The sequence below is a fragment of the Salvelinus alpinus genome, chromosome 17, assembly GCF_045679555.1.
Source record: "Salvelinus alpinus chromosome 17, SLU_Salpinus.1, whole genome shotgun sequence".
NCBI classification, from domain to species: Eukaryota; Metazoa; Chordata; class Actinopteri; order Salmoniformes; family Salmonidae; genus Salvelinus; species Salvelinus alpinus.
This window is the reverse complement of record NC_092102.1, coordinates 49,272,516-49,292,121: the sequence shown is the minus strand read 5'-3', so window position 1 is coordinate 49,292,121 and position 19,606 is coordinate 49,272,516. Positions and strand designations below refer to the sequence as shown.

General features: G+C 45.7%; 1 protein-coding gene across 1 annotated transcript in view; it reads left to right on the top strand.

Moving 5' to 3' along the window:
- The window catches only part of LOC139541897 (laminin subunit alpha-5-like), a 211,983-nt gene extending 192,415 nt beyond the window's left edge, over positions 1-19,568 (top strand). The window contains exons 67-76 of the mRNA XM_071346780.1: positions 2,535-2,665; positions 2,838-3,002; positions 3,590-3,719; positions 5,802-5,971; positions 7,186-7,387; positions 7,672-7,824; positions 8,993-9,152; positions 9,429-9,653; positions 10,118-10,237; positions 16,247-19,568. Of these exons, the coding sequence (XP_071202881.1) occupies positions 2,535-2,665; positions 2,838-3,002; positions 3,590-3,719; positions 5,802-5,971; positions 7,186-7,387; positions 7,672-7,824; positions 8,993-9,152; positions 9,429-9,653; positions 10,118-10,237; positions 16,247-16,395 (1,605 nt within the window). The 3' untranslated portion in view covers positions 16,396-19,568. The remainder of the gene's footprint in view (positions 1-2,534; positions 2,666-2,837; positions 3,003-3,589; positions 3,720-5,801; positions 5,972-7,185; positions 7,388-7,671; positions 7,825-8,992; positions 9,153-9,428; positions 9,654-10,117; positions 10,238-16,246) is intronic.
- Positions 19,569-19,606: the final 38 nt, after the last annotated feature.

Sequence of the window (19,606 nt, the reverse complement as noted above, 5' to 3'; positions counted from 1 at the left end):
AAATAGTTAGCCACGGTGTACTGTCGATTTAGGGACAGATAGCACTGCATTTTGCTTTGTATTTGTGCTTGTGTTTCCCAATAAGCAATGTAGTTTTGTTTTGACTGTGTTGTAATTTGGTTTATTCTGATTGATTGGATGTTCTGGTCCTGAGGCTTCAGTGTGTTAGTAGAAAAGGTTTGTGAACTCAGCCCCAGGACCAGCTGGATGAGGGGACTGAGGCTTCAGTGTGTTAGTAGGACAGGTTAGTGAACTCAGCCCCAGGACCAGCTGGATGAGGGGACTGAGGCTTCAGTGTGTTAGTAGAACAGGTTAGTGAACTCAGCCCCAGGACCAGCTGGATGAGGGGACTGAGGCTTCAGTGTGTTAGTAGGACAGGTTAGTGAACTCAGCCCCAGGACCAGCTGGATGAGGGGACTGAGGCTTCAGTGTGTTAGTAGAACAGGTTTGTGAACTCAGCCCCAGGACCAGCTGGATGAGGGGACTGAGGCTTCAGTGTGTTAGTAGGACAGGTTAGTGAACTCAGCCCCAGGACCAGCTGGATGAGGGGACTGAGGCTTCAGTGTGTTAGTAGAACAGGTTAGTGAACTCAGCCCCAGGACCAGCTGGATGAGGGGACTGAGGCTTCAGTGTGTTAGTAGAACAGGTTAGTGAACTCAGCCCCAGGACCAGCTGGATGAGGGGACTGAGGCTTCAGTGTGTTAGTAGAACAGGTTAGTGAACTCAGCCCCAGGACCAGCTGGATGAGGGGACTGAGGCTTCAGTGTGTTAGTAGGACAGGTTAGTGAACTCAGCCCCAGGACCAGCTGGATGAGGGGACTGAGGCTTCAGTGTGTTAGTAGAACAGGTTAGTGAACTCAGCCCCAGGACCAGCTGGATGAGGGGACTGAGGCTTCAGTGTGTTAGTAGGACAGGTTAGTGAACTCAGCCCCAGGACCAGCTGGATGAGGGGACTGAGGCTTCAGTGTGTTAGTAGAACAGGTTAGTGAACTCAGCCCCAGGACCAGCTGGATGAGGGGACTGAGGCTTCAGTGTGTTAGTAGAACAGGTTAGTGAACTCAGCCCCAGGACCAGCTGGATGAGGGGACTGAGGCTTCAGTGTGTTAGTAGGACAGGTTAGTGAACTCAGCCCCAGGACCAGCTGGATGAGGGGACTGAGGCTTCAGTGTGTTAGTAGGACAGGTTAGTGAACTCAGCCCCAGGACCAGCTGGATGAGGGGACTCTTTTCTTTGCTCAGCTCTTGGCATTGCAGGGCTTGGTAATGATATGAGAGGTGATCACTGTATTTTAGATGTTTCCAAAACTGAATTGCTCTTTTTTGAGTTTTTATTATTTGTGGATATTGGCCTAATTCTGCCATGCATGCATTGTTTGTAGTTTTCCTCTGGACATGTAGGAGAATCTTACAGAACTCTGCATGCAGGGTTTCAATGTGGTGTTTGTCTCATTTGATGAAATCTTGTTTTGCAAGTGGACCCCACACCTCGCTACCATAAAGTGCAATTGGTTCAATGACATATTCAATTAGTTTTAGCCAAATTTTAATAGGTATTTCTTTTTACTCTCTGTCCTTCTCTCTGTCTCTCTCTCTGTCCTTCTTGTGCTCTCTCTCTCTGTCTCTCTCGCTCTCTGTTCTCTCTCTCTGTCTCTCTGTCTGTCTGTCTCTCTCTCTGTCTGTCTCTGTGTCTCTCTCTGTCTCTCTGTCTCTCTCTGTCTCTCTCCCTGTTCTCTCTCTGTCTCTCTCTGTCTCTCTGTTCTCTCTCTGTCTCTCTCTGTTCTCTCTCTCTCTATCTGGTGTTCTCTCATCAGGACGGTGTGTGATGTAATGTGTTGTCTCATCAGGACGGAGTGTGTGATGTAATGTGTTGTCTCATCAGGACGGTGTGTGATGTAATGTGTTGTCTCATCAGGACGGTGTGTGTGATGTAATGTGTTGTCTCATCAGGACGGTGTGTGATGTAATGTGTTGTCTCATCAGGACGGTGTGTGTGATGTAATGTGTTGTCTCATCAGGACGGTGTGTGATGTAATGTGTTCTCTCATCAGGACGGAGTGTGTGATGTAATGTGTTGTCTCATCAGGACGGTGTGTGATGTAATGTGTTGTCTCATCAGGACGGTGTGTGTGATGTAATGTGTTGTCTCATCAGGACGGTGATGTAATGTGTTGTCTCATCAGGACGGTGTGTGATGTAATGTGTTGTCTCATCAGGACGGTGTGTGTGATGTAATGTGTTGTCTCATCAGGACGGTGTGTGATGTAATGTGTTGTCTCATCAGGACGGTGTGTGTGATGTAATGTGTTGTCTCATCAGGACGGTGATGTAATGTGTTGTCTCATCAGGACGGTGTGTGATGTAATGTGTTGTCTCATCAGGACGGTGTGTGATGTAATGTGTTGTCTCATCAGGACGGTGATGTAATGTGTTGTCTCATCAGGACAGTGTGTGATGTAATGTGTTGTCTCATCAGGACGGTGTGTGATGTAATGTGTTGTCTCATCAGGACGGTGATGTAATGTGTTGTCTCATCAGGACGGTGTGTGTCAGGTGTTCCTGGATAAGGGTCATGTGGTAGTGAAGGCGGCTGACAGCGAGGTGAAGACTCAGAAGACCTACAACGATGACAACGATCATTATTTAACTCTGTACAGCAACAACAACGGGTAGGATTTACCATCCACCAACTAAATGATTAAAATGTACCACTGATCTCTTGAGTTGACTAAGGCGAATTCAACATACATTATAGTCCTACATTAGTTAGTTACTGTAGCTGTAGAATCTCAATTAAACCCCTGCCCATGTGACATGTTGTGGTGGTCTGTGTGTCTGTAGGTTACGTCTGTATGTGGATGACGTCCTGGAGAAGGCTGGGGATACTGGTGGTGGAGGGGCCAGCAGCCATGCGGTGCTACTACCTGGAGGGGTCTACCTGGGAGGAACACCTGACAACAGCCTCAACAACCTCACCGGCTGTCTTAGCAACCTGTTCATCAAGAGGCTAGTAACCTTACCGGTTGTCGTAGTAACCTTACCGGTTGTCTTGGCAACCTGTTCATCAAGAGGCTAGTAACCTTACCGGTTGTCGTAGTAACCTTACCGGTTGTCTTGGCAACCTGTTCATCAAGAGGCTAGTAACCTTACCGATTGTCGTAGTAACCTTACCGGTTGTCGTAGTAACCTTATCGGTTGTCTTAGCAACCTTAGCAACTGTCTTAGCAACCTTAGCGGCTGTCACAGCAACCTTACCGGCTGCCACAGTAACCTTACCGGCTGCCATAGTAACCTTACCGGCTGCCATAGCAACCTTACCGGCTGCCATAGCAACCTTACCGGCTGTCTTAGCAACCAGTTAATCAAGAGGTGAACAAAATATGGGGTTAAGAGCACAGGAATAGACCGAGCAGAGAAAATAGGGAGGTGTGGAGGAGATTCAGAGATGAATATGTTGCTACTACGACTACTAGATTAGAAGCTAATTTTCTAAGACTAGATGTGATATACCGCTGTGTGTTGGACTATAACTGTAACTGTAGCCCATGACAACGGGCACACAACACTATAAGGACTGTAACGTTACTCCACAGAGACAAGCCTTCTCAGATGGTGATGAACCTGATCAATGCGAAGGAGAACGTCGACGTTCCTCTAGACTGTCCCGCTGCCAAGAAACCTCAGCAGATCCTGGCCACACTCCCACGCCAGAAGAGGCCTAAGGTACCTGATCTGACAATATCATATTCACTCTGTATTGAGTGGGTTGACCTGACACCATAGAGAAATACAGTATATTACTGTAATATATCATATTCACTCTGTATTGAGTGGGTTGACCTGACACCATATAGAAATACAGTATATTACTGTAATATATCATATTCACTCTGTATTGAGTGGGTTGACCTGACACCATAGAGATATACAGTATATTACTGTAATATATCATATTCACTCTGTATCGAGTGGGTTGACCTGACACCATAGAGATATACAGTATATTACTGTAATATATCATATTCACTCTGTATCGAGTGGGTTGACCTGACACCATAGAGATATACAGTATATTACTGTAATATATCATATTCACTCTGTATTGAGTGGGTTGACCTGACAACATAGAGAAATACAGTATATTACTGTAATATATCATATTCACTCTGTATTGAGTGGGTTGAACTGACACCATAGAGATATACAGTATATTACTGTAATATATCATATTCACTCTGTATTGAGTGGGTTGACCTGACACCATAGAGATATACAGTATATTACTGTAATATATCATATTCACTCTGTATTGAGTGGGTTGACCTGACACCATAGAGATATACAGTATATTACTGTAATATATCATATTCACTCTGTATTGAGTGGGTTGACCTGACACCATAGAGATATACAGTATATTACTGTAATATATCATATTCACTCTGTATTGAGTGGGTTAACCTGACAACATAGAGAGATATACAGTATATTACTGTAATATATCATATTCACTCTGTATTGAGTGGGTTGACCTGACACCATAGAGAAATACAGTATATTACTGTAATATATCATATTCACTCTGTATTGAGTGGGTTAACCTGACAACATAGAGAGATATACAGTATATTACTGTAATATATCATATTCACTCTGTATTGAGTGGGTTGACCTGACACCATAGAGAAATACAGTATATTACTGTAATATATCATATTCACTCTGTATTGAGTGGGTTGACCTGACACCATAGAGAAATACAGTATATTATATAGCATCTGTTTGTGTATGAATAGCTGTCTGTGTGTACGCATGTGTCTTAGTCTCCAATGGTGATGTTCACCTCACAATTAGTCTCCATCACATTTTCAGCGTCTAACTTTCATATACACCGGCTCGTCGAACATCTCATTCCAAAATCATGGGCATTAATATGGAGTTGGTCCCCCCCTTTGCTGCTATAACAGCCTCCAGTCTTCTGGGAAGGATTTCCACTAGATGTTGGAACATTGTAGGGTTAAGATTTCCCTTCACTGGATCTAAGGGGCCCGAATCATGAAAAACAGCCCCAGACCATTATTCCTCCTCCACCAAACTTTACAGTTGCCACTATGCATTGGGGCAGGTAGCGTTGAAAGTCACTGAGCTCTTCAGTACGGGCCATTTTACTGCCAGTTTTTTGTCTATGGATAATGCAGGGCTGTGTGCTCGATTTTATACACCTGTCAGAAATGGATGTGGGTGAAATAGCCGAATCCACTAATTTGAAGGGGTGTCCACATACTTTAGACCATGTAGTGTATCAGTGGATGAATAACTCTCTATCTGCCCTTTGACCTGGTCCTTTACAACTCACTCTGATATTCTCTCTTTCCCCCTCCCTCCCTCCCTCCGTCCCTCCCGCCCGCCCTCCCTCCCTCCCTCCCTCCCTCCCTCCCTCCCTCCCTCCCTCCCCCCCTCCCTCCCTCCTCCCTCCGTCCCTCCTCCCTCCCTCCCTCCCTCCTCCCTCCCTCCCTCCCTCCCTCCTCCGCCCCTCCCCCCCTCCCTCCCTCCGTCCCTCCCCTCTCTCCCTCCGTCCCTCCCCTCCTCCCTCCCTCCATCCCTCCCTCCTCCCTCCCTCCGTACCTCCCCCCGTCCCTCCCTCCCTCCCTCCCTCCCTCCCTTCCTCCCTCCCCTCCTCCCTCCCTCCTTCCCTCCCCCCTCCCTCCTCCTCCCTCCCTCCCTCCCTCCGTCCCTCCGTCCCTCCCCTCCCCCCTTCTCCCTCCCTCCTTCCCTCCGTCCCTCCCCCCCTCCCTACCTCTACAGGGTAAACACAGGAAGCCGGCGGGTGGTGGTGGGTCAGGGGGGCGGAGCCGCAGTGCCAGGGAATCCTGCCAGGGGGAGCTGGCCAATCAGGAAGTCGGAGCTCTGCACTTCAGTGGCTCCTCCCACAGCCACCAGCGCTACGACACGCTGCCCGAGGCCTTCAGCAGGACGTGAGTACTAGTTACCAGTTACCAGTTACCAGTACCAGTTACCAGTTACCAGTAACCAGTACCAGTTATCAGTTACCAGTTACTAGTACCAGTTACCAGTTACCAGTTACCAGTTACCAGTTACCAGTTACCAGTAACCAGTTATCAGTTATCAGTTATCAGTTACCAGTTACTAGTACCAGTTACCAGTTACCAGTTACCAGTTACCAGTAACCAGTACCAGTTACCAGTTACCAGTTACTAGTACCAGTTACCAGTTACCAGTTACCAGTACCAGTTACCAGTAACCGTTACTAGTTACCAGTTACCAGTTACCAGTTACCAGTACCAGTTACCAGTACCAGTTACTAGTTACCAGTACCAGTTACCAGTTACCAGTTACCAGTTAACAACACCTTTCCCGTCTCTCCCACCTGTAACTCACCTGTCACTGTCCCGTCTCTCCCACCTGTCACTGTCCCGTCTCTCCCACCTGTCACTGTCCCGTCTCTCCCACCTGTAACTCACCTGTCTCTCCCACCTGTAACTCACCTGTCACTGTCCCGTCTCTCCCACCTGTAACTCACCTGTCACTGTCCCGTCTCTCCCACCTGTCACTGTCCCGTCTCTCCCACCTGTCACTGTCCCGTCTCTCCCACCTGTAACTCACCTGCTGTCTTCTCCCACCTGTAACTCACCTGTCACTGTCCCGTCTCTCCCACCTGTAACTCACCTGTCACTGTCCCGTCTCTCCCACCTGTCACTGTCCCGTCTCTCCCACCTGTCACTGTCCCGTCTCTCCCACCTGTAACTCACCTGTCTCTCCCACCTGTAACTCACCTGTCACTGTCCCGTCTCTCCCACCTGTAACTCACCTGTCACTGTCCCGTCTCTCCCACCTGTCACTGTCCCGTCTCTCCCACCTGTCACTGTCCCGTCTCTCCCACCTGTAACTCACCTGTCTCTCCCACCTGTAACTCACCTGTCTCTCCCACCTGTAACTCACCTGTCCCGTCTCTCCCACCTGTCACTGTCCCGTCTCTCCCACCTGTAACTCACCTGTCACTGTCCCGTCTCTCCCACCTGTCACTGTCCCGTCTCTCCCACCTGTCACTGTCCCGTCTCTCCCACCTGTAACTCACCTGTCACTGTCCCGTCTCTCCCACCTGTAACTCACCTGTCACTGTCCCGTCTCTCCCACCTGTAACTCACCTGTCCCCTTCTCCCCCCCCCAGGCCTCACATCTCCATGGGTCTGCGTGTGAACTCGTCAGACGGCCTGGTGTTCTATGTGTCAGGATCACTAGGACGTTCTAGTAGCAGCTCTGTGATGACCCTCTCTGTCTCAGACGGTCACCTGGTGCTCCTCATCAACGGAGGAAAGAGGAAGACCACCATCCGCAGCCACAGGAAGTACGACGACGGACAGTGGCACACGGTAGGTCATGTAATAAAGACACGATCATTGTCACGTACAGTGGAACAGATCCTTGTATTTAGATTCTTTATTTCAATATAAAAAATCACATGCGTCGAATACAACAGGTGAAAATGCTTACTCACAAGCCCTGCTCTGCAGTACGGGAAGTATCTGTCTTATGTTGCCCGACTCTCTAGTCTCATCATCGCTTTGTCCCTTCTTTCCTGATTTCTAAATAAAGATTTAGACTGAGGTTTATGTGTATCTGACTTGCGTATCTGTGTATGTGTGTGTTTGTTCAGGTGTTTGTGAAGAGGGAGGGAGAGAAGGTCGGTTTGATCGTTGATGGGATCGATGCCCAGTCTAAGAGGGTCTCAGGGGGGGAGAAGAACCAGCTCAGTCCCCCGCTCTACATCGGAGGAGTTCCCTCAGCACTCACCAGCTCACTTCTCTTGGTAATACAGCCTTTCCTCTGCTCTCCTCCCCTCTCCTTTCCTCTCCTTTCCTCTCGGTAATACAGCCTTTCCTCCCCTCTCCTTTCCTCTCCTTTCCTCTCGATAATACAGCCTGTCCTCTGCTCTCCTTTCCTCTCCTTTCCTCTCGGTAATACAGCCTTTCCTCCCCTCTCCTTTCCTCTCCTTTCCTCTCGGTAATACAGCCTTTCCTCCCCTCTCCTTTCCTCTCCTTTCCTCTCGGTAGTACAGCCTTTCCTCCCCTCTCCTTTCCTCTCGGTAATACAGCCTTTCCTCCCCTCTCCTTTCCTCTCCTTTCCTCTCGATAATACAGCCTTTCCTCCCCTCTCCTTTCCTCTCCTTTCCTCTCGGTAATACAGCCTTTCCTCCCCTCTCCTTTCCTCTCCTTTCCTCTCGGTAATACAGCCTTTCCTCCCCTCTCCTCCACTCTCCTTTCCTCTCGGTAATACAGCCTTTCCTCCCCTCTCCTCCACTCTCCTTTCCTCTCGATAATACAGCCTTTCCTCTGCTCTCCTCCCCTCTCCTTTCCTCTCGATAATACAGCCTTTCCTCCCCTCTTCTTTCCTCTCGATAATACAGCCTTTCCTCTGCTCTCCTTTCCTCTCGGTAATACAGCCTTTCCTCTGCTCTCCTCTGCTCTCCTTTCCTCTCGATAATACAGCCTTTCCTCCGCTCTCCTCCACTCTCCTTTCCTCTCGGTAATACAGCCTTTCCTCCACTCTCCTTTCCTCTCGGTAATACAGCCTTTCCTCCGCTCTCCTCCCCTCTCCTTTCCTCTCGGTAATACAGCCTTTCCTCCCCTCTCCTTTCCTCTCGGTAATACAGCCTTTCCTCCCCTCTCCTTTCCTCTCGATAATACAGCCTTTCCTCTGCTCTGCTCCACTCTCCATTCCTCACATCCCATTCACAGCAGAATAATTCTGAATTAGACATATCAAAACCAAATGTGTCTTTCTTTTTCATTGTGTCTCCTCATCTCCTTCTCCGAGAAGGTCCAAGTTCCCTCCCCTCTCTAATTATTCTCCTATTCTATTTTGAGAAAGAGACAAGGAAAGAGGAATTAAATAAGACATACAACGTAAATGAATATAGAAAGACATAACACTCTGGTATTTAGTTCCTTGACAATAGTCTGTTTCCCTCCATGTAGGTGCCAGGTCCAGGAGGGTTTGTGGGCTGTGTGAGGGACCTGGAGCTGAATGAGGAGAGCCCAGCCAGTCCCCCCACCAGCCTGGGGGTTGTACCCTGCTTCCAGACCGCTCTGCAGCCTGGGGCATACTTCTCTTCCCAGGGAGGACACATGGCCATAGGTATAGACTATCTCCTCTCTTCCTGCTGTCGAACTCTGTTACACCTTCTCTGAAACAATTTTGATTAAATTGGCTACTCTTGAAAATGTTGGATTGGATTTTTTTTACAAAAATCTGCAAAGATTTGGTATGTTGATATTATTTTTATTTTTTTCAACCCGTCAAGAAAATAATCAATGAAAAAAAAAGCTGAATTCCAGAATTATGAGACAACACAACAAAAGACACATGACCATGTCAAGTCTGAGTCTGAATAATCTCTCTCTCTCTGTCTAGATGAGTCCCTGATGTTGGGCCGGAACCTGGAGGTCCAGTTGGAGGTCAGGCCGGTGTCAGACTCTGGTCTCCTGTTGCATGCTGGTACCAGGGCAGGACGACAACTCAGCCTCTACCTCTATCAGGGAACCGTAACTGTCACAGTAAACAGTGGCAACGGAGAGTTCTACACCTCCTTCACACCAGAGGAATCCTTGTGTGACGGACGCTGGCACAGTATCACAAGTGAGTGTTATATTGTACATACACACACATACACACACACACACACACACACACACACACACACACACACACACACACACACACACACACACACACACACACACACACACACACACACACACACACACACACACACACACACACACTTTGATGTTTAAAGGAATAAATAGTTTCACCTTCTTTAGCACTGTAACGTTCTGTCATTCGAGATTTGCAACAATATGATATTAATATTTAAAATTCTCGAATAATTGTATTTTTTGTTTCTTGATTGGTTGATTGATTGATTGGTTTCTTGATTGGTTGATTGATTGGTTGATTGGTTAATTGATTGGTTGATTGATTGGTTGATTGATTGGTTGATTGATTGGTTAATTGATTGGTTGGTTGATTGATTGGTTAATTGATTGGTTGATTGGTTGATTGGCTGAGTGATATGTTGTGTTCTGGTGTTCTCCCCGTAGTTGTGAAGAAGAGCAATGTGCTCCAGCTCCATGTGGATGCAGCCAGCGAACACAGTGTGGGGCCCAAACAAGGCCGACCATCAGGGGCCAAGGAGGCTGTGTACCTGGGGGGAGCACCAGGTGAGGACACCCCCCCCCCCCTCCCCATGGAGATACTATAGAGCTTTTCAACTGTCAAAAGAATAACACGTTCCAAAATGCACGTGTAAACCAAAAGGTTCCCCAGTAAACATCAGCCGTTGCAGCGCGCCATGTTTGCTTTGTTAGTTGGCTAGCTATCTCAAAATGACAAGTTCGTAACCAAAAAACTGAACAAAAGTAGTTATATGGACACATTGACTTGTTGCTACCAGTTCGTTCCACTAAACAAACTATCAAATAATGTTAGTTTCCCTCTTTATTATCCGTTTTCTCTGGTGGTGTTAGCTACATTTGGCTAGCACAGCAAATAACCGCAAAGCTAGCGTGCTTTCAAGTTCGAGAAAGATCAGCTTACCTCATTAGCTACCTAGCTAGATTAATTTCTCTCACGACAGCCATCAATATAACTAAACTAAATGTAGCTAGCTAGATTAATTTCTCTCACGACAGCCATCAATATAACTAAACTAAATGTAGCTAGCTAGATTAATTTCTCTCACGACAGCCATCAATATAACTAAACTAAATGTAGCTAGTATACGAGTCCAATGTTTAACGGCCACATTGTTTACATCAAAAGTTAGCTAGCAGCAGTAATTACCTCACAATCAACCCCTCTCTCTCCCCTCACCAATCTGTCTCTCCTAGCTCTCTGTCTTCTTCCTCCAAAACACAACTATATTTTACCCAGGTGCATTTGAAAGGTACAACTGAATGCCTTCAACTGAAATGCGTCTTCCTCATTTAACCCCTCTGAATCAGAGGTGAGGGGGGCTGCCTAAATCGACATCTTCGGCTCCTGGGGAACAGTGGGTTCACTGCCTTGCTTAGGGGCAGAGCGACAGATTTTTACCTTGTCAGCTCGGGGATTCGATCCAGCATCCTTTCGGTTACTAGCCCAACATTCTAACCACTAGGCTAACTGCCTCCTTTAACCGCTAGGCTACCTGCCTCCTTTAACCGCTAGGCTACCTGCCTCCTTTAACCGCTAGGCTACCTGCCTCCTTTAACCTCTAGGCTACCTGCCTCCTTTAACCGCTAGGCTACCTGCCTCCTTTAACCGCTAGGCTACCTGCCTCCTCTAACCACTAGGCTACCTGCCTCCTCTAACCACTAGGCTACCTGCCTCCTCTAACCACTAGGCTACCTGCCTCCTTTAACCACTAGGCTACCTGCCTCCTTTAACCACTAGGCTACCTGCCTCCTTTAACCACTAGGCTACCTGCCTCCTTTAACCACTAGGCTACCTGCCTCCTTTAACCACTAGGCTACCTGCCTCCTTTAACCACTAGGCTACATGCCTCTTTTAACCACTAGGCTACCTGCCACCTTTAACCGCTAGGCTACATGCCTCCTTTAACCACTAGGCTACCTGCCTCCTTTAACCACTAGGCTACCTGCCTCCTTTAACCACTAGGCTACCTGCCTCCTTTAACCACTAGGCTACATGCCTCCTTTAACCACTAGGCTACCTGCCACCTTTAACCACTAGGCTACCTGCCTCCTTTAACCACTAGGCTACCTGCCTCCTTTAACCACTAGGCTACCTGCCTCCTTTAACCACTAGGCTACCTGCCCCCTTTAACCACTAGGCTACCTGCCTCCTTTAACCACTAGGCTACCTGCCGCCTTTAACCACTAGGCTACCTGCCTCCTTTAACCACTAGGCTACCTGCCTCCTTTAACCACTAGGCTACCTGCCTCCTTTAACCACTAGGCTACCTGCCTCCTTTAACCACTAGGCTACCTGCCTCCTTTAACCGCTAGGCTACCTGCCTCCTTTAACCGCTAGGCTACCTGCCTCCTTTAACCGCTAGGCTACCTGCCTCCTTTAACCACTAGGCTACCTGCCTCCTTTAACCACTAGGCTACCTGCCTCCTTTAACCACTAGGCTACCTGCCTCCTTTAACCACTAGGCTACCTGCCTCCTTTAACCACTAGGCTACCTGCCTCCTTTAACCGCTAGGCTACCTGCCTCCTTTAACCGCTAGGCTACCTGCCTCCTTTAACCACTAGGCTACCTGCCTCCTTTAACCACTAGGCTACCTGCCGCCCCACTTAGTTTCAGTTAAGAAACATACTGTAGTTGTAATGAACCGCTAGCTTGTGCTAGGCATGTATTATCGTCCTCAAGTTACGAGACCTAGCTAGCTGTTTGTTTACATGTAGCTAGTAGAGCTAGACAATAATACAAATGCCAGCGCTGACACCTTGTGGTGATAATGTTGAACTGCATATAACTACACCAGGATGATACATAACATGAAGCAAACACATTGCAACTTTATTTCAAGCAACATGTATTTTGAATTTAAATTAAATTAACCTTAAAATATTCCTTTCTGCACATCACCTCGTAATGGTGATATTTTGTTAATAATGTCTCTCTCCTGAGCATGTCATCCTTAAGGCCTACCTTCATTGTGGGGCGGCAGGTAGCCTAGTGGTTAGAGCGTTGGACTAGTAACCAGCAGGTAGCCTAGTGGTTAGAGCGTTGGACTAGTAACCAGCAGGTAGCCTAGTGGTTAGAGTGTTGGACTAGTAACCAGCAGGTAGACTAGTGGTTAGAGTGTTGGACTAGTAACCAGCAGGTAGCCTAGTGGTTAGAGCGTTGGACTAGTAACCGGAAGGTTGCAAGATCAAATCCACGAATTGACAAGGTAAAAATCTGTCGTTAACCCACTGTTCCTAAACTGTCATTGAAAATAAGAATTTGTTCTCAGCTGACTTGCCTAGTAAAATTTAAAATTTAAATTACAAGGCTAGGGCCTGCACTAATTCATTTCATGACGGCATGTACAGTAGCTGTAGTAGTCTAATCTGGCATCCTTCGACATGGTTAGCCTCATTATGAGTCTAATCTGGCATCCTTCAACATGGTTAGCCTCATTATGAGTCTAATCTGGCATCCTTCGACATGGTTAGCCTCATTATGAGTCTAATCTGGCATCCTTCAACATGGTTAGCCTCATTATAAATCTAATCTGGCATCCTTCGACATGGTTAGCCTCATTATGAGTCTAATCTGGCATCCTTCGACATGGTTAGCCTCATTATGAGTCTAATCTGGCATCCTTCAACATGGTTAGCCTCATTATAAATATAATCTGGCATCCTTCAACATGGTTAGCCTCATGAGTCTAATCTGGCATCCTTCAACATGGTTAGCCTCATTATGAGTCTAATCTGGCATCCTTCAACATGGTTAGCCTCATTATAAATCTAATCTGGCATCCTTCGACATGGTTAGCCTCATTATGAGTCTAATCTGGTATCTTTCAACATGGTTAGCTTCATTATGAGTCTAATCTGGCATCCTTCGACATGGTTAGCCTCATTATGAGTCTAATCTGGCATCCTTCAACATGGTTAGCCTCATTATGAGTCTAATCTGGCATCCTTCAACATGGTTAGCCTCATTATAAATCTAATCTGGCATCCTTCGACATGGTTAGCCTCATTATGAGTCTAATCTGGCATCCTTCAACATGGTTAGCCTCATTATGAGTCTAATCTGGTATCCTTCAACATGGTTAGCTTCATTATGAGTCTAATCTGGCATCCTTCAAAATGGTTAGCCTCATTATGAGTCTAATCTGGTATCCTTAAACATGACTAGCCTCATTATAAATCTAATCTGGTATCCTTCGACATGGTTAGCCTCATTATGAGTCTAATCTGGCATCCTTCGATATGGTTAGCCTCATTATGAGTCTAATCTGGCATCCTTCGACATGGTTAGCCTCATTATAAATCTAATCTGGTATCCTTCGACATGGTTAGCCTCATTATGAGTCTAATCTGGCATCCTTCGACATGGTTAGCCTCATTAATTAATGAAAAGACAAACCCACTTTGCTCTGCTTTGGATCAGCCTTTTTGGGTCGGGGGTGCTGCTAATGTTACTATACATGCAGGCAATGCAGCCCGCTGCGATGCTTCTTTGGGAAATCTATCAACTTACATTTTCTAAAATAGTATTTATTCCCTTACCACCAGGGATGAATCTATGGTCAAAAAACAACTAGGATCCCCCCAGTCAGTGGCCAAAGAAAATGAGCATTTGCTAACTGAAGTCGGTTACGACGCCGAAATAGTCAGGTCAAGACCCTGGTGAGGATGACGAGCACGCAGATGAGCTTCCCTGAGACGGTTTCTGACAGTTTGTGCAGAAATTATTTGGTTGTGCAAACCAACAGCTGTCCGGGTGGCTCGTCTCAGACGATCCCGCAGGTGAAGAAGCCAGATGTGGAGGTCCTGGGCTGGCGTGGTTACACGTGATCTGTAGTTGTGAGGTGGACGTACTGCCAAATTCTCTAAAATGATGTTGGAAGCGGCTTATGGTAGAGAAATTAACATTAAATTATCTGGGAACAGCTCTGGTGGATATTACTCCAGTCAGCGTGCCGATTAGACGCTCCCTCAAAATTTGAGACATCTGTGGCATTGTGTTCTGTGACAAAACTGCACATTTTAAAGTGGCCTTTTATTTTCACCAGCACAAGGTGCACCTGTGTAATGATAATGCTGTTTAATCAGCTTCTTGATATGCCACACCTGTCAGGTGGATGGATTAACTTGGCAAAGGAGAAATGCTCACTAACAGGGATGTAAACAAATTTGTGCACAACATTTGAGAGAAATAAGCTTTTTTTGTGCCTATGGAAAATGTCTGAGATGTTTTTATTTCAGCTCATGAAACATGGGACCAGCACATTACATGTTGCGTTTATATATGTTTGTTCAGTGTATATTCAACCGCATACCAGGTGAGGACACCCCATAGAGATACTATATAATGCATATACATACAGACGTACAGTACCAGTCTAAAGTTTGGATACACCTACTCATTCAAGGGTTTTTCTTTATTTTTACTATTTTCTACATTTTATAATAATAGTGAAGACATCAAAACTATGAAATAACACATATGGAAACATCTAGTAACCAAAAAAGTGTTTTAGATGTTAGATTCTTCCAAGTAGCCACCCTTTGCCTTGATGACAACTTTGCACACTCTTGGCATTCTCTCAACCAGCTTCATGTGGTAGTCACCTGGAACGCATTTCAATTACCAGGTGTGCCTTGTTAAAAGTCTATTTGTGGAATTTCTTTCAAGGACATTCAGAGACTTGTCCCGAAGCTGTGTGTTTAGGGTCGTTGTCCTGTTGGAAGGTCAACCTTTGCCCCAGTCTGAGGTCCTGAGCGCTCTGGAGCAGGTTTTCATCAAGGATCACTCCGTTCATCTTTCCCTCTTTTCTGACTAGTCTCCCAGTCCCTGCCGCAGAAAAACATCCCCACAACATGATGCTTCCACCACCATGCTTCACCGTAGGGATAGTGCCAGGTTTCCTCCAGACATGACTCTTGGCATTCTTGGTTTCATCAGACCAGAGAATCTTGTTTCTCATGGTCTGAGAGTCCTTTAGGTGCCTTTTGGCAAACTCTAAGCGGGATGTCATGTGCCTTTTACTGAGGAGTGGCTTCCATCTGGCCACTCTACCATAAAGGCCTGATTGGTGGAGTGCTGCAGAGATGAAAGCTTCTGGAAGGTTCTCCCTCCTCCACAGAGGAACTTTGGAACTCTGTCAGAGTGACCATCCGGTTCTTGGTCACATCCCTGACCAAGGCCCTTCTCCCACGATTGCTCAGTTTGGCCATGCGACCAGCTCTAGGAAGAGTCTTGGTGGTTCACAACTTCTTCCATTTAAGAATGATGGAGGCCACTGTGTTCTTGGGGACCTTCAATGCTCACTGGGGTCCGGACTAACATGACAAACATTTATCTCAGAAGTAAAACATTTTAATAGTTAAGGTAATGATACAATGGTTTTAAATCTTAAACTGTGTGTGTGTGTACCTTGCGGGATACAGATAAGTGAAATGGAGACAGTGTTTTTTGCCACACATACAAACCCATCTTAAATTATCTTTCTGTATTGCAACTCAGCATTTCCTGTGTGTCTTCTTCTCTCTCCTCTTAGATGGTGTTGATGTGCCGGGCCTCCTCGATGCACTGCCCTCCTTCCATGGTTGTGTACGGAGAGCAGTCCTGAACCAGCGACCAGCCATGCTTTCTAAACCCCTGTCAGTACACGGAGCTGTGGGCACACAGGGCTGTCCAGCCATGTAGACCCCTTTTAGCCCCGTTACAGCCAGCTAGCTCTGGGTCATGTTCATAAGGACAACATTACAGAAAGTTCAGATATAAATACCTATGTAGAACCAATATGATTGTCTGTCATGTACAGTCGTGGCCAAAAGTTTTGAGAATGACACAAATATTAATTTTCACCAAGTCTGCTGCCTCAGTTTTGTATGATGGCAATTTGCATATACTCCAGAATGCTATGAAGAGTGATCAGATGAATTGCAATTAATTGCAAAGTCCTTCTTTGCCATGCAAATGAACTGAATCCCCAAAAAACATTTCCACTGCATTTCTGTACTGCCACAAAAGGACCAGCTGACATGTCAGTGATTCTCTCGTTAACACAGGTGTGAGTGTTGACGAGGTCAAGGCTGGAGATCTCTCTGTCATGCTGATTGAGTTCGAATAACAGACTGGAAGCTTCAAAAAGAGGGTGGTGCTTGGAATCATTGTTCTTCCTCTGTCAACCATGGTTACCTGTAAGGAAACACGTGCCGTCATCATTGCTTTGCACAAAAAGGGCTTCACAGGCAAGGATATTGCTGCCAGTAAGAACCATTTATCGGATCATCAAGAACTTCAAGGAGAGCGGTTCAATTGTTGTGAAGAAGGCTTAAGGACACCCAAGAAAGTCCAGCAAGCGCCAGGACCGTCTCCTAAAGTTGATTCAGCTGCAGGATCGGGGCACCACCGGAGAAGACAAGGTGAGCGCTACCATCAGTCCTGTGTAATGCCAACAGTAAAGCATCCTGAGACCATTCATGTGTGGGGTTGCTTCTCAGCCAAGGGAGTGGGCTCACTCACAATTTTGCCTAAGAACACAGCCATGAATAAAGAATGGTACCAACACATCCTCCGAGAGCAACTTCTCCCAACCATCCAGGAACAGTTTGGTGAAGAAAAATGCCTTTTCCAGCATGAAGGAGCACCTTGCCATAAGGCAAAAGAGATAACTAAGTGGCTCGGGGAACAAAACATCGATATTTTGGGTCCATGGCCAGGAAACTCCCCAGACCTTAATCCCATTAAGAACTTGTGGTCAATCCTCAAGAGGCAGGTGGACACACAAAAACCCACAAATTCTGACAAACTCCAAGCATTGATTATGCAAGAATGGGCTGCAATCAGTCAGGATGTGGCCCAGAAGTTAATTGACAGCATGCCAGGGCGGATTGCAGAGGTCCTGATAAGAAGGGTCAAGACTGCAAATATTGACTCTTTGCATCAACTTCATGTAATTGTCAATAAAAGCCTTTGACACTTATGAAATGCTTGTAATTATACTTCAGTATTCCATAGTAACATCTAACAAAAATATCTAAAGACACTGAAGCAGCAAACTTTGTGGTAATTAATATTTGTGTAATTCTCAAAACTTTTGGCCACGACTGTAGAATAGGCCAGTTCTATCTTAAAAAAAATAAAAATACGTTTCACCTCTGAATGCAAGTTCAGTAGGACAATGTTGTGGAGCTTTGCAGACAGAAATGTTATGAATAGAGCTGGCGTGATACTGTATTCTACACATCAGAGGCATGTCGGTTCTAGATATTGTATTTCTATCTGAACATTCCAACCACTTTGTTAGCCTGTTGAACGCAGCCGTGCTCTGATGCCCCTTACTACTCGTCACCAACTGCTAAAAGGATCAATATAAACACGTAAACAAGAAGTCTACCATACAAATCACTGGTGGTGGGTGACGTACATTAGTTAATTTAAAATGTATTTATTTTTTCCACGTCTTGATTTCCGGTTTGCAAATAACTTCGTGCTAGCGCTAGAGTAAAGTCTGAAATCCTTCGTGTCATACAAGTAGTGGAACGATAGCACAAACAGACTGGTACCTGGGCTAGAGTATAAGATGGCTGAATCGGTTGTCTTTAGTGTGTTAGTACTGTAACGTTAATAGTAATCTACATCGCTCTGGGCTGCTTTCACAGACCTACATTTCAAGGTCTCGATTCAATCCGTAGCTCTGAAGATCCGCTCTACAGTGCGATATCAATTTAAAGGCAATCTTTCCTGCGTTCACAGTAAATGCTGCATTATGTCGGCTCAATCGGAAATAACGCTTGAATTTCAAATCGCGCTATAACTTCCGTGATCCGGGTTGAATCGAGCCCTAAACTTACCTGGACCAAACTGCACTTATTTTATACAGACCACTAAAAAGCTTATCGTTGTTTTGGCCATGGATAGAATCCACTTCGACTAACTAGTTTTGGAAAGTACTATAAAAAATATATATAAAGATTTCCTTTAGTAGAAAATTGTGGTTCTGCTTTACATACATTGATTCGACTTAGCTTGACCATAGCTCAAAAAAAAAAAAAAAAGCTGTCATGTTGAGAATACTAATGTAGGTCTATGGAAACCGGCCCTCAGTAATACTCTGGTACATCCCTTCATTAAGGCAAAACAGCGCCACCGTCCGTCCCCACCAGCACCTTTATTATTGGTTTTATGGATGAAACGGGGATGCCGTCAAGCAGTGTGGTACAAATCAATCGTAGTTAGTACATATACTCCTGTTCCATCCCGGATGGGGGGAGAGATTACTCATTGTTGGCAGTAAATTGAACTTCTGTTTTAATATCCCAAACGAACATGTCAATTTCACCATTAAGGAGTCCAGCTTTAAATACTATAATCAGTGTTAACGTTGATCCACATCACATGTACTGTATTCTATAGAATAAATGCACATTTTATATAGTTGGTATAATGGGGAAAAAAAATGTATGGATTATATCACAAGAGTTTAAAACTTTAAAGCAACTACTGTTTAAATATTATAAACTGGGTGGTTTGAGCCCTGAATGCTGATTGGCTGATAGCCAGGGTATGACAATTTGTACTGATATAATTAAGTTGGTAACCAGTTTATAATAGCAATAAGGCACCTCGGGGGAGGGGGTTGTGGTATACGACCAATATACTACGGGCTAAGAGCTGTATCCAGGCACTCCTCGTTGCGTCGTGTTTAAGAACGGCCCTTTACCTGTGGTATATTGGCCATATATATACAAACCCCCCCGAGGTGCCTTAGTGCTTAAGTATCTCACTCAGATAACATAAACTGATTCCCCCTAAGAAGAATAGATATGCTAAATACATTCTTTTAAATAAAGTCTTATCTGATACAAAAATGGGCATGGGTCAACCTCTTTGTATTTTTTTTTTTTGTGCT